Here is a 16,166-nt window from a genome sequence, read left to right on the forward strand (position 1 = left end):
AGAGGTGTATTTTTCGTAAGCGAACTCTCGTCGGTGCCTAAAAGTATTTACTAAATTAAAGAGCCACAAGGCTTCAGTTGGACAATAAAAAAATTATTACTTATTTTTGCATCGCCGAACTGAAGTCCCGAACTGAAGCCATTTGGCTCTTTATTTTAGCAGCTACACCTAATACCAGATTACTGATTTTTTTGTAAATTTTAAAAATCTGAGATCAAGAAGTATTTTGAAAAATATCCTTCTGTTTTGATAAAATAATGCCATTAAAACGAACAAGTAGTTTAAAACGAAGCATTTATTTTAAAGGGGAAAAAAAAGATGAAGACCATAGGAGATCCATAATGCGATACCATAATGTGGATTTTTCAAACCTCTCTTGTGTGGGGATGTATTTTATATCATCCCCACACAAAAGAGGTTTGAAAAACCCACAGTATTGGTACTGTTTATGCAGGGGTTGAAAAAAACACTGTATGGTGTTCTTTTTCAATACCTGGAGGTTATAGTACTGTACTTAGGAAAACAATTGTGAGAAGGCTATTCTTACTCAGAATAAGAATAGATTGAATGAAAGAGGTGATGGAAGAAGAGGAGGAGGAGGAGGAGAAGCAGGTTAGGTGACTTTGTAGGGACCATGAATGGATGCCGAACAGCTGCAGTTCGTGTTGTTATAGGCTTAGGAGAAATTGTGTGCTAGGTGGAATTTAGTGAACAACGTCGATGTTTGGTGAAGTATCTGCAGAAAAGATATAAGTTAGAAACAAATCATATATCACACACCGATTGAAGTAAGTCTGTGAGGCGGAAAATTGACCCACAAATGTTTGTGGGTCAATTTTCGTGTTATCTATTTGTATTAATACCATGGGTGTGTTAAGGATTAAATAATCTGGAAGGCGTTCTCTAGAAACCAAAAATGGAACTTAGAATTTTTTCAAGCCATTTCAAGCAGCTCATAAGCAGAAGCATCCACACTCCAACCAACGAGGCTTTGAATTCAAGTGCCACCGTGGGTTGGAGTGCGGATGCGTTAATAACTCAGCCAACCAGGCCTGCATTGGCGTGAACTAACATCTTCTGGAGCATCAAGGATTTTAGGGAAGCTTGGAGTGCATCATTCCAAATGATAGAACAGTATTCTAAGATATATAATCCGAGGATACTGTAGCTATTATATGTTTTGCCATGAAAGGCATAAGATAAATATCAGCCGAAGAAGAAGAGGGACTTGATCTTCATACCTAAGGATCAGGATTTATTGAAAATGACTGAAGTCAGTTTTTTTGAAAAAACAAAAAACACTGTTTGGGTGGTGGTTAGATTGTCTTCGCCCTGTTGAAGGAGTGGGTGGGGATCAATGTTTATTAGAAAGTAGTGAGAGAATATCTTGAAGCATAGAGTGTTTGAGCACTGAAAGATTTGCAAAAATATATATATCATTTTATTTCAGTGAAAGAAGGTTATTTATATATATGAGAGGAAGAGGACAGTTGAAAGTAAAGAGTGAGTCACGGTTACATGTATTGAGACTTAAGTGCTATGAAGAATTCATGTTGGAGGTTTAACAGAATGAGAAAGGATTAAAACTAATTTTAATGCTTCCAATATTTCGTTTCAGTCACAGAGACATCTTCACGGATTACAAATAACTTTTTGTAACAAAGGCGTTAAGACGTTAAGAATAACTGTTGCATACTCTTATCAGCTCTGGTGATGACGATACTTTTTTCTTTCCGTAATTTTCTGAGGGCAGAGAGTTGTCTGGAAGATAAATTACTTTTTGGAGGTGACGACTGGCAGGGGATGTTAGCTAAGTCAAGTTTGGTGTTATTGGCTGTTTCCGGAACTAAGTGACAGATTCTGCGTTCGATGTTGTACATAATATCTAGTACCGGAACTTCTTTAGTTGCGACGGTAAAATTGTGGCCGAGGCTTAGGGCACTGACGGCATCTTCGCTGAGTCTTTTTTTGAGGATAGATCGTCCTTAACGCCTCAGAATATAATTGGAAAATGGATATTATTCTCCGGGATCGCGCTACCTACATACCACTTGAACATGATCCCACAAAAACTCAAGTTAAAAAATTAAAAAACTTACTTAAAAAGTGTCCTCCTGACATTACAAAAAAACTCAAACTTTTCAGTTCTCGTCCCCCCCCACCGGATATACGGTATAACCTAAAATTTACAAACTTAATTCTCCCCTAAGACCTATAGTAGATGCCACTTAATGCACCTTGCTACAAATTGTCAAAGCTGCTAGCTAACTCTCTGTTAACTTAGCTGCTATCTCATTGTTTACCAATAATCCACTAAATGACACCTTAATACTCTTAAAAAAATGTTTTTCCTTCTGATATTTTAGAGCTCTTTTCCTTTGCCATCATTTCTGGTTGTTTTTCTTGGAAGAACAAAATCTACAAACAGATAGAAGGAATTGCCAGGGGTTCCCCCCTATCACCCCCTCTTGCCAATTTTTACATGGAAAATTGTGAAAAACGAGCCATAGACTCTTCGCCTCTAAAACCTGATATCTGGCTAAGATATGTATATGATGTATTCTCTATTTGGTCTCATGGCCCAGACACATTAGACTCCTTCCTCAGCCACCTCAATAGCCTACATCTAAGAATCCAGTTTACGAAGTTTATCCTTCCTAGACACCTTAGTAACACGCCTTCCTAATGGTAACCTTTCTTTCTCTGTATATAGAAAACCTACTCATACTGGCAGATACATTCACAAACGTTCCCACCACCACCATTCTCAACAATATGGCATTATTAAAAACTCTAACCAATACAGTCCACAATCTTTGTTCCAGTGAAACCGCCCTTTTAACTGAACTCAAACACATACACAACACCTTCCTTTCCAATGGCCACAGTGATTACAGAATTATAAAATAATCAATTCCTTCCCCATGACCATCTCTTCAGGAGAACTTCAAAAATGCCATCACCATACCTTACGTCCGTAGGACATCAAAGTCGTTAAAAAAGTACAACCTCCATACAGCTTTTAAGCCCCACCGTAAACTTACTACCCTTATCCACCAAAGTTCAGCTCCCTCCTCTCTCAGTGCCTGGAGTATATAGAGTACCTTGTTCCTGTAAGCTGGCTTACTTCGGACAGACAGGCAGAACAGCAACCATCCAGTAGAAGAGCACAAGGAATACATCTGCGATCACGATTATGGTCAGCTGGCTTTGCAGACCATGTTTTGAATACAACCTACAGGATCTCCTAGAAGAAACCCACCATGCTCCATCATAGTAAGTTCAAAAAAGAAAGACTTTTTTTTGAATCTGCATCTACACTCAGGAATCAACCTAATTTAAATAAATAGTTGCATAAAACTTCCCAAAATTTGGGAAACATTAATTATCAGAGATCCCTCTTTACATCCTAGGCCACCTGCAAACGCCCATAGAGGGTGCACCACCAAGATAGGACTTTAGTTTCAGTCACTTGTTTTACTTATCATTGTTTTGTATTTGTGTGTTGTTACAAAAAGTTATTTGTAATCCCTGAAGATGTCTTTGTGACTGATACGAAATATTGGAAGCATAAAATTAGTTTTAATCCTTTCTCAGTGCTGATAATATTCCATGAAACCTCCAACATGAGTCCTGGTTACTTATGCATTTGTAAGGAAATTTGAAGAGAGGAAGTCACCCACCATGACATGCAGTGAACAGCTAAAGAAGAAACTCACTGAAGTACAGAAGGTGGGAAGGATGCAGTGGTTTTTAGCAGCCTTTATGATATATCCTACAAATGTCCTGAAAAAGGTTGGATTTTATAGAATTCTAAATTTTCAAAGAAGAAGAAGAAAACAAAAACTTCAGAGAACTGCAGAGTAAAAATGCACTTTCACTACTTCGCTTAGTTTACTAAGCGAGGTATTGAAAGGGCATTTTTAAACTCGCTGTAAAGCTGTAAGCTTTACAAGTTGTAAAGCTGTAAAGTTGTTTTTCTCAGAAATTATGAGTAAGACGTTTCTTTCCAAGAGCTGCTAGGTTTCAAAGTTATAATAGTGTTCAAATATTGATCATGATACAAAATGATCACTTATAAAATTGTAATTTGCATGTAGATATTTCATTCCATTATAGGAGTAAATAAAGCATGATTACAATATAAACATTATTTTTTATAGCACAGTACTTTTTTTTTGGATTTTATTTATTTTTTTATTTTTTATTTCGCAGATGTACAAATAGTAAATGCAACTAAATTACTTGCAGATATTTGTAACTTTTAGATGATAGTGTGTTTCGGTATTCATTGGCATATATCTGCTGTAATATATTTAAAAATGGTTTATTTGTTTTCGTTTAAGGTTGTAAGCTTGAAAATCTGCAAAATGCATTCTAATTTTAAGATTATTAAAAAAAAAGGAAATTAATAATAATATGCAAGTATGATTTGAGATATTTAAATATTACTTGCCATAATCATCCAGAATAGCACACCACGTAAAAAAAGACCTGCTAAGAATCCATATGTAAATTTGTATTCAGAATCCTGCAAAACAAATAGTATATAGAGAGACATTAGACAAGCAAAGCATATATAGATATAGATAGATTGTTACTTACCTTAATGTTTCAATAATGAAATACTCTCAGTCGGCGTAACGAAAGAATTCTAAAAAACGGAGGAAAACTCACGTAAAAAACTTTATTAGTGTAGAATTTTCGCTTACGTACCATAGGCATCGTCAGTACCAGATCACAGAACCAGAATTAAACAATAACAGACAATTCTAAAAAGCGCCACCTGAGTAGCTAAAATAAGAAAACTGTTTTTTTTTGTTTTGTTTTTTTAAATATATATATATATATATATTTTTTTTTTTATTGATTGTTAAAATATTTATGCATACAATAAACATCTTGTGTGACATTGCACCTTATAATTTTACAGAGTTCAGCACTAAGTGCTGCAATTCCTACATTGGATTTCAATTAAAATTTTTTTTATAATACTTTTTTGCCTTTATATTATGTATTTACAACACATGTTCTTCTAATATTAACAATGAAGATTATACAGAATTTTTTGCACAATTTTTTATTTTATTTTATTTTTTTTAAGTTTGAGAAAGAGTGATTATACATGCAAATTTCTGCATTTGCTTATAAGGATTACTTGTAGATGAGTGAGGCAAGTTAATCCCACCTACTTCGAAGCTTGGGTTAGCTTTTATGAAGAGAGTGGGATTTAGCCTTCACTATTTGTGTTGTTGCTACTGTTTATGTATGGGATGTAGGCATTGGATGCTAGTGATTTGTGATGCTTATATTAGTATTAATGGTTTCTTAACTTTGTTGGTATATTTTCCAGAGTTCGTGTTTTAATGTTCTGTAGTTATCTACGTGTTTTAACTTTCTTGTTAGGTTGTTGAGTTGCGTGGGTATCTAATGTGATCTCATCAGATACCCACAAAAGAACCGTATGAGTTGTTGAAGGGTGTGGGTATGTAGAGAGTTGTTGTAGGTCGTGTTATACGTATGTGTCTCTGTTGTTTCGACAGGTGATGTTGAAGTAATTCCTTGTTAATGTCATGTAGTGTTTCAGGTTTTTAATGCTCAGAATTCTGTGTATCGCCATGTGCTTGTCAGATATTGGTTGTTGCGTGAAAGGTGTCCAGATCACTGTTGACACGATTTTCCTGTGTAGTGTTTCTAATTTTGTTAGGTGACTGTTTGATGTATTTGCATAGACTGTTATTCGCAGATACCGTGATATAGGAGTTTTTTTATGTTGGGCGGAATAATGTCTTTAACTTGGAAGAGTTTTGCTGCTGTGATCCGGAGTTTGCTGTGTAGGTATTCTATATGTTTTGTCCATTTAAGGTGGGAATCTATATAGAGACCGAGGTATTTTGCTTGTGTTACAGGTTTGATTTCGGACAATTGGCAGGTATTTTTGTTTATGCAGCGGTATGTGTGACATTGTATCGATAGTGATGCAGGGCGTATGATTCTTTGGTTGTGTATTATCAACATCTGTGTTTTGGTGCCGTTGATTAGAATTACGTTTTGGTGGAGGTATGTTGTGATTTCGTTTAGGTCTTGTTGTGCTTTGCAGAGAGCTGTGTTAATGTCTGTGTGGATTGCTAGTAGTGCAGTGTCATCTGCGTATTGAAATATTTGACTTCTTATGGACATGTTATGAGCATCGTTAAATGTATATGTTGAATAGAGTGGGTGATAATATGGCACCTTGAGGTACACCGTGTTTTACTTGCATACTCCGACTGTGACATGTACGTATTTTTATTACTTGTGTTCTGTTTGAGAGGTAGTTCTTGAACCATGTTTCCTCTTATACCTACTGAGTATAGTTTGGTGAGTAGTATGTCATGTTCAAGTGTGTCAAATGCTTTGGTTAGGTCCAGCAGTATAAGGACGGCGTACCTGTTTTTGTCGAGAGCTTTGTTTATTGTGTCGGCGATGTCTTCTAATAAAGAAATGGTGCTTTTTGTTTTCGAAGAGCCGTACTGGTTTTGTGAGATGATGTTGTACTTCTGTAAATAATTCTGTAGTCTGGTATGTGTTATTTTTTGTAGAATTTTTGAAATTACTGGTAGTGTAGTTTTTGGTCTGTAGTTCTGAGTATCGTTTCTTTTGCCGTGTTTGTATATTGGCGTAATTACTGCCGTTTTTAGTTGTTGTGGAATAATGCCTGTGTCGAATATTATGTTCACGAGTTTCAAAAGTATTGCATTTATTTGTTCAAAGTGTGTTATAAGGTCTGTGAGTATTATTTTGTCTATTTCTGGAGTGGTGTTTGGTTTATTTGTAGGATTGCTTCTTTCAGTTCCTGTTTTGTTATGGGTAGAAAATACATCGTTTGTTGTTGACTTTGTGTCGGTAATTTTTTGTTGATCGTTGGTAGTTTGTCATTTTTGAATTGTGTGATGTTGTTTGTGAAAACATGGTTGAATGAGTCTGCTAGTTCCTCTTGGTTTGTGTCCTGACCGAATCTTTTTGCAATAAAATCTTGTGCTGAAGTTTTCTTTTCTAAGTTATATATATATATATATATATATATATATATATATATATATATATATATATATATATATATATATATATATATATATATATATAACTGTAAAATATAGTAAAATATATATTTTATATAAAATATATAAAATATATTTTATATAAAATATATATTTTATATAAAATATAAAATATATATATATATAAAACACAGTAATATATATATAATATTTTACTGTGTATATATACAGTATATATATATATATATATATATATACACACAGTAAAACCCCGTTTTTACGTTTCCGCAATTTACGTTTTCCTGCCATTTACATCATTTGTCGTTCGTCTTTTCTTAAGGCATATCCTTACGATATATTGTTTTTCTGCCATTAAGAACTTGATGTGGACGTTATTTCATGTGATTTGGGTTTTTTTCTCGGGTGGTAATACTGAATTTCGAATCGATTTCTGCGGAAATCTGCGCATTTCTGTTCCCATATGGCGTTGCCGTCGGCTGTACTTTCGTTTCCGCCATCACGGTGATTCGCACGCTTGCAGTAGTAATGTAGTGATGAGCGATACCGTGATTTTTCAATCACAGTACAAATTGATATTGCAGAATTTCTGCTACGTAATTTAGCATGTGATAATTGCTTTCAAGTTGCGGTGGTGGATTATCCATGTTAGTAATATGGAGAAAAAAGACAGAAAATATGTATTTCGGTAGAAGAAAAGATGGCAATTCTGCGACGTGTAGATTGGCATGTGGGGACAGTGTGCATTTTGCAAAAGATCTTGAACTCACCGTGTCCACTTTGAACATGATAGTAAAAAACAGGTGAAGCATTGAACTCAATGCTAAGCAATCTGGCACTATAAAAAAAAACGAAAAGCAAAAACAATCAACAATTAAAGATTTTTTTAAATACATCAAAATCAACTAATGCCTTTTATTCCCTCATAGGGAGTAAGCGAGGCTTTTATAACCTATCTAGCTTTTGGAGACTGAGTGGGCAGTTCAATCTCCACTGGTAGCCAATCAGAGATTGCTGGCCCATGTCTATCACTAAATATAGCAACCACCGATGAAGCGGCTGGCAATCAAGTGCTGCCATCTCTTGGTACCTAACCCTAACAAGATATGTCACTGTCTGAAATAATGTGGGTACTACGGTCGATGTTCTTGAATTTACAGGACGATAAACCCAAGTTTCCGGGAGGAAAAACCCACTTGCCTGTGCCAGAGATTGACTAACTCGGGAACCGGTCGAAGATAGGCTTAGAAAAAGTTCCTCCAGTCAGCGACTAGACTAGAACCTAGGTCTAACTTCAAGTGGCCAAGTGCAGAGGACGCAAGTGCCACTTCCGCTGAGCTACACAGGCCCTATTTTAAATAGATAAATGTAAGTAATTGTAAATTCATTTATTTTCAGTTATTAAACTTTGTAATCTAGTATGTAGACTCACATACTAGCCGTAAGTTATCTTTTAGCCTTTTTTTAATGTTTTTTTTTTTTTTTACATTTCCTGTTATTTACACTTTTTTCCATCAGTCCCATGAAAAGTGTAAAAAAGGGGGTTTTACTGTATATAGTTAGGCAAATCATTGACCTTGTTTAGTTATCTGATATTAGCTTCTCAAATGGAGCTTTTTAGAATTGTCTGTTAATGTTTAATTGCCATTCTGTGATCTTGTACTGACGATGCCTATGATACTTGGAGAAAATTCTATAGTAATACAACTTTTCACGTGATTTTTTCGTTTTCCTTCGTTTTTAGAATTTTGATTACCCAAATTTTTTTTTTTTTAATTTTATTTCATACGCAGTTTCTTCTGCGAAGAAAATCAAGTTGGCCGTGCATTTTAAACAGCAATTAATTATATCGAAGAATATAAAGGTATTTAAAAGTTTAATTCGCCGATAAATAGATTTTTGATAGGAACTTGGAATATTAGATCATTATATCAAAGTGGCCAAATCCAGATATGGCAACAGAAACCTTGTTATGAATGTCTCTTTAACATATGCGAGAATGGCCAGAATCTGGAGAACTGACAACAGGTGAAGGGAGTCTTTCTTTACTCAGGTTTCCTGAAGAAGGACAAGAAGGGATTGGTTTCTTGGTGCTAAAGAATATTAAGAGCTGAGTGATAGACTTTAAACCTGTAAATAACTAACTTGCAGTATCAAGATTAAATAGTAAATCACTAAATATATCTATAGTACAGTTCTATGTAATCTCATATAATGATTAGGAAGTGAATTTGTTTTATTATCAAATAATCACTGATAGAGCAAGAAGACCTGGAATGCAAAAACTGGGACAGATATAGAAAAATTTTTTTTCTTCCTTTTGTTGTTGGCCTCATAATAACCTTGACAATTAGTTCTCATAAAAAGAACAAAAATAGACTTGGGTCTTCCTAGACAGAATCTGTTTGTCTTGGTTTGCTGAGTTTTGCGCTGAGGTCTCTCATTATCACTTCTATTTCTGGTGTTTTGTCACTTTCACAGTTCTTTAGCCGAACTATTAAAATACATTTATTTCAGCGTTATTGCTATTCATAAGTGAAACAAATACCGATTACTTTTAGGTTAACCGATCGAGCTTTTTTTAATGCACTCTTACTATGAATTATAATGAAAAACAAAATATGATTTCTGAGAATCGTTTTTTTTTTTAAATTTTATTTATTTATTTTCTTTACCCGCTTTGGTTGAGCAGGGTTTGTCATAATTATGGTTGAGTATGCTATTATAGGCGCTATCCGAAACTTTGTTTTCGTGATGCAGACATTTGTATTTTGTTTTCATGCCACGAAAGGTTTTTATAAACGTGTAGTATATTCGTACCATGGGTGGGTTGAGGATTTCTTCCATTTTTCTAGAGATCAAGCATGGAATTTTTTCAAGCTACTTCAGGCCTCCAATAAGTATGCTTTCGCCTGTTTTTAAAAATTCGATATATTATGGAATTAACTTAACATATAGTAAACAATAATATGTAATAAATAAGAAATCTTCATGACTTTAGATATCACTCATTTAATTTTAATATCACTCAATTCCATCTCTTTTGAAGGAATAGTTAAGTAACGATATGGAGTTGTCAAATACATATACTAAAATTAATGATTAATATGATCAAGTAACAAAGCTAACCAAATAAAAAAATTAAAACAAGGAAAAAGAAAGTTAAAATCATCACTTAAAGATCGATTTCTTCAAAGTAATTAATTAAACTTAGTATATGAATAATTTTGCTTTGCTTAACTTTACTACGATATTATTACTAAATCCAATTGTGATCCAGTTCTAAATTGAGTAAATGCACAGAAACTTAAAAGCGTACTTACTACAAACAACACTGCACAGTATACACCTGAAACTAGACCAGCACCGAACTCCAAAAAGGAGGTAATAATCCATAATAGAAATTTTCTGCTTGAATGGCGCTGTAAATAAATAAACAACAGTGATTATCTTATTAGCATAGCAACTGTTTTTATTATTTTAAATTTTATACTGAAAATACATACCGCAAGAGTATACAAAAATACATGTATAAGTAGTTATAAGTAAATTTTCTGTTTTGTTTGCTTATGGGTACCTGTTCTGAACTGTAACAGTTATTAATTGATGGAAATATTATGTTTATTGTGTAAAAATAATAGCTAATTCATTCGTGAAGGTATGTGCAAAACACTCATGTATGGCAAGTGAACGGGCTACTTTTCTTTCGTAATGTGGGTATGGGCTGCAGGATGTGGCGCCCACTGTGCTCAGTGGCTACAGTGACAGGTATGATGGAATGTGGACGGAGAGCCACACAGAGTATCATCAGCTATTATGCCTGCAGAATGTTTCGTTTGTAAATTGCTAGGTAATGCTTTATGCATGATGCATGCATAAAGTACCACTTTATGCATGCATCATGCTGTACATTGCTGACCGAATATCTTAAGCACAGAGCCGGATATTAGAAAATGGAAAAATGTCGCGATTAGTCCAGTGGAGATTTGAGATCTCGAAGACCACTACGCTTCAATGAGATCCGCGAGTTGCGCCTGTTGAGAATTTTTAACGCACTCTTATGCTTTAAGAGTCCATTATTTGTTTGGTTTAGTCATATGAGTTACTTCACTGATCATTTAAACTCCCAGAGAGTGAACTTCCACGTTCTTAAGTGGTGTAGTGATTACGTTCAGCCAATAATATAATGTTATTAGATTAAATGAACGCAAAATCAGCTACATAGTTTTTAGCATCTTCTTATATGATAAATAAAAGGTAATATCAATATTCACCTATGGATGGTCATTACGCCATAATGATCCCAGAATTATACCAAAATATCATGATAGCCAAATTACAAAATGATGTACAAGCTTAAATGTTCCGTAACAGGTGTGCATTTTAGATTTCGTAAAAAGCGTAAGTGTTATACTCCCTCCACCCCAGAAAATCATTTTATTTTCATTTAATTTTTTCGCCATCATTTATCACCCATTTTCCTACTTTCAAATCAGTAGTCTAATTTTCAAATAAGTAGTCTAACTTTCACTCATTGCTGCTATCATTGCGTTTTCGTATATTTTAAGAAAAAAATAAGTGTCTTGACCATTTGTATATGGAATCCTTGGTCAGCACGCACACACGCACGCACGCACACACACATACAAACAAGTGCGCGCGCGGTAGTGATGGATGATTGCTATATAAAAGTAATATAGTGCTATTTGTAGTATAAAATTAAGTAACACTATTTCCAGATAAATAGATTGAAGCGAATCACTTATAACCTAGTTCGTTTGCATTACCAAAACATGGTGAGGCTCTTCGAAAGATCTGAATTCTACAGGTTAATATTTAGTTGGATCATCCTTAGTCATTAAATCTGCAACCAGCGTGGAGCAGAGTCATAAATGGTCGTCTGTCATCGAGATGGATTCCTCCAGCCTGGTTGGGTGAGTGTTTAACGTATTCGTTCTCTATTAGGCTATTGGTTCGTATTCCACCATGGGCATGAATGTTTGTGAATGATTTTAAGTGGGAGAAATTAATTTCGAGGTGTGAGGTAACTACTTGCTTATTGTAAATCTCAAGTAGCTTGAAAAGTTCCATATTTGGTTTCTAGAGAAAGGTTTCTGGATTATGTAATAACATTATTATTATATTATATGATGATAATCAGGATGATCTAAAACTAGCGTACTATAACTAGTCTAAGAATCTTTCATGAGTGAATTCACAGAAAAATAAAGATACCATATGCAAATTATGCAGTCACAGTATGCTGAATTAAGAGAGTACTAGATTTTTACAAGATTGCTAGTTGTTTTTTTTTTTTTTACTATCTAGGTACTGATTGTCGAAACGTAACACGGTAAAATTTCTTCAACCAATTTATAATTCTTGAGAAAATTTAAACAAAGTCATATTTTTTTTATATAATTAATTTAACTTTTGACTTAACTATGCTATTCTTTTCTAAACAAAAAAAAAAAAAAAGGAGAACAATGAGTGATAGAGAATAAATGGGAAAAGAAAACTATTCATACCTTGTTTCCCTTCAACATGATCATTGCTGATATGAACCATATTATATCAAGTACAAGAATGGAGTACGCAGCAGCATGAATATCTTAAAGCAAAACAGAAAATATATTATTTAGTTAACAGTTGTACAAAATATTAATGAACTTTGAGTAAATAAATTTAAAATTGGGTAATTTATGCATGCATTCTAAATATTTTAACTAGAGTTGCCAAAACCTTCTTTGACTAAAAAGGGGAAAGTGGGAATCACTTTTTCTTAGGAAAGGTCATCGTGGACGATGATCAAGTAACTCACGATCGCTCCTCATGTAGTGGAGATATAAATTATCTACTATTAGCTTTATATATATATATATATATATATATCATCCTTTGCGTACATTTATTTGATAAGCACTGTAAGATTACAACAACCTTTATAGGAAATATTTTGAAAAGAAAACGAACACTCTCAGTTATGTACATATTTATCATATGGGTCAATCTTCACTTTTCACATTTTCTTTTGGCAATAATTATTTTGTATTGTATACTGTTCTATAAAATTAATAATTTAATAAAATAAAAAATATTCGGTATAAGAAATAAAAACAATGAATATCCTATAGAACGAAAAGGCGAAAAAAAACAGACACACGGAGAGAAGACAGTGATCAGAAATGAAGAAAAGATTCCATACATCAAAAAAGATTGATAACATCAAGGATCTACTTTACATTCTCATCTCAGAACTGTAAGATTGCTGTAAGAATATTTTTTAAGTTTTATCTCTTTCATCCGTGATATACACTATTACATATATAATTCATTGCTTTAATTTAGTAAAATTGTAAAAGTCAGGAAATTTTTATATATATTTAACAGAGGAAAACGGTTGGCGCAAGCAGAGATTACTTGGTAATAACTCTAACCGAACTCACAAGAATCGTTATGCACTGGATGATCTAGAAATTATTAACACAGATTAGTGTCTAACACTACTGATATTTAACAAATGATAATTATATCCCATCCAACAATCCTTTTATATATTAGATCCACTGATCTGTTATACAGAAAGGTAAATAACACAAAGTTAAGTGATATGCTGGTAACAGTTAGCAATCTGTTACTACCATGTATTTATTGCTAAAAAGTAGTGTTATTGTGGAATGTGCAGAATTATTGTTCCGAAGTCTCGTTTTGGTCAGCTCAGTTTCTTCACTAACTGCTGTGGTTCATATACCACATCTGAATGTGGACGTATCGTGTTTTGAAGATATATGTTTTTCTTTAATATTTTATGGTAATACATTTGTAAATACTGGATTTTGCAAGGTAAAACACTTTTTGTATCATATAATGTAAGTAATGGGAGAGTGTAGTTATATTCAAAATATAGACTAGTGTGTTTAAGATTTGCTACTTACTGAATTGTCGAACAGTCATCATTACTCATCAAAAATCGAAATCTTCAAGGACAGTGTACAAGAGATACTAATAGTACTATATAGTTACGGTTACGTTATTTATTAGCTTTTCATTGATAATTTTCCTCCAAATTCATCTGTTATTTTTCAAGTTTCCATGTCCTTAGCATGGAAATCATTTCCCTCCCATTATGATTACTTGACCATATCATCTTAGATTAGCTCTGCCCACACATTCTTGAGTGCTAATATTGTCACATTCCCTCCTAATAACTTTACGTTTCATATCATTTCGCCATTTGATGCAATCTGTTCATCACTAATTTTTCTGAGATATCTGGAATCTGAGATTAATCTCTCATATCTGGGGGATTTAATCTTTGATCAACTCTGACCCAACCAACTACCACATCCATAAATTGAAAATTATTTGAACGCTCACTTGTAAAGCTATTTTAGTATTTTGGCTAATTTCTCTCTTATTTCAGATAAATTTATTCAGCTGCTCCACACCATACTAGTTTTTACTTGTTCCGTTATCTGTTACCATATCTAATTCGCTATCTTCACTAAAATTTCACCTTAAAAGCTGAAATATTTTTATTGATTCGATTTAGGTGTTTCACCTAATTGATGTTTTCTGTACCTTTCCTATATTCACACTTTTTTCCCCCTCTTTTTAATGCAAGCTACTGCAGACTTTCAATGAACAGGGAGGTGGTGGCCACCTAACTACCACTATCATCTGCCACCTGGGACGAGGAATTCATCTTCCACCTAAAACATTCACGAACACCTATGCCAATGGTGGTATTGCATTCGAACTCCCATTCTGTTGGTTGGAGAGTGGAACGCTATTTTCTGGGTCAATCTTGTTCGAATCGCGTCTGGGACGTAAGGGACTATCATTAGGCCTTTTCTTCCAAAGACGAGTTAGCCGGTCTCATAGGATAAAAAGAGTTTTTCACCCGGAAACTAAAAGTTTGTCTTCCTGCAAAATACTGACACCGGCCGGAGAACACATTCAATTAAGAAATAGGATGCTGAACATAATATGCTGTCTCATAGCTCTAGTTGCTTTGGCCGTAATTAGAAACCTAAGGATTAGATAATCCGGCCTGCTGTACAAATCAAACATGGAGCTTTTGCAAGCAGAGACGGCTCCAGGTTTGTTTTTTTGCCGCCCGAAGCATTTTTACTCTGTCTCTTTTTTAATTTTTAATTTTTTTTTAAAATTTAAACGGCTTTCGTAAGCCGTTTTGAAATAAGCAGGTTATTGATGGTCTTCAGGTGCGGTGGATTTGAGAAAGATAAACAAATGTAACGTTTCTTAGTACAAGGAAGCTAATACACTTCCTGTTCTAGCTTTATTTGTAATATTTGTTTTATTTTGCGAAATATGAAGGCGGAAAAACATAACAAATCTAATAATGCAAAACATTTATTACATATCATTTATGCAGTTCTTTTTTGTGAATCCAGCACTGTCCCTATCTTAATACAGATAAAATATAATATAGATAAAATAAACTATACAGATAAAATATACTTAATGAAAAAAAAATGATAAAATATCTTTACGTTGATAATTGAACATGAGTTTTTATTCGGGAAAAAATCATTTAAACAATACGCTTTTAGCGTTTTTTTTTTTTTCTTCATTTTCTTCACATGCATATCTTAGTAATATCGAACAGCATTCTGAATGCCTGCCGAACTTTAATGTTTCGTTCAATGTTAGGATTGGCTTCAATAAGAAACATCGTCTATTTTTCAGATAAAAGTCGAAAGCTCATTTAATGAGAATTCTTTTGTAGGAGCTTATAATTGCGTATAATTGAGTACTCGTATTTAATAATTAAAAAAAAAGTGTTGAGTGACCACAACTTTCCTGCACCGAAGCTGAAATAATACTAAATCGTGCATCGATACAGCTGTTACTGTAGTATGCTTAATCACTACTGTACTGTTTTAGTAGAATCGGAATGCTGGTAATGTATTATATTACCGTACTACTGTTAAAAAAATGTTGAAATGGCTAAAACTTATTATAACTTTTATTGTATTATAGCGAAACCGCATTATGCAAGGTATTGTTGTACTCGCATAAGAAACTTAATAATCGCGAAGGAATAACCGATATATAAAACTAGAAAAATAACTTATTGGATGT

At 33.7% G+C, this 16,166-nt stretch overlaps 1 protein-coding gene across 2 annotated transcripts in view; it reads right to left on the reverse strand.

Moving 5' to 3' along the window:
- Nucleotides 1-16,166, reverse strand: part of LOC150104701 (uncharacterized) — a 51,651-nt gene that overhangs the window by 24,377 nt on the left and 11,108 nt on the right. For both annotated transcript variants that reach the window (XM_090395886.1, XM_090395887.1), the window contains exons 3-5: nt 12,587-12,669; nt 10,382-10,480; nt 4,457-4,531 (exon numbers count right to left, since the gene is read on the reverse strand). In XM_090395886.1, coding sequence (XP_090252012.1) covers nt 4,457-4,531; nt 10,382-10,480; nt 12,587-12,669 — 257 coding nt within the window. The remainder of the gene's footprint in view (nt 1-4,456; nt 4,532-10,381; nt 10,481-12,586; nt 12,670-16,166) is intronic.

The sequence above is a fragment of the Typopeltis vanoorti genome, chromosome 7 (assembly GCF_054136105.1).
Source record: "Typopeltis vanoorti isolate ZY-2024b chromosome 7, IOZ_Tvanoo_1.0, whole genome shotgun sequence".
NCBI lineage: Eukaryota > Metazoa > Arthropoda > Arachnida > Uropygi > Thelyphonidae > Typopeltis > Typopeltis vanoorti.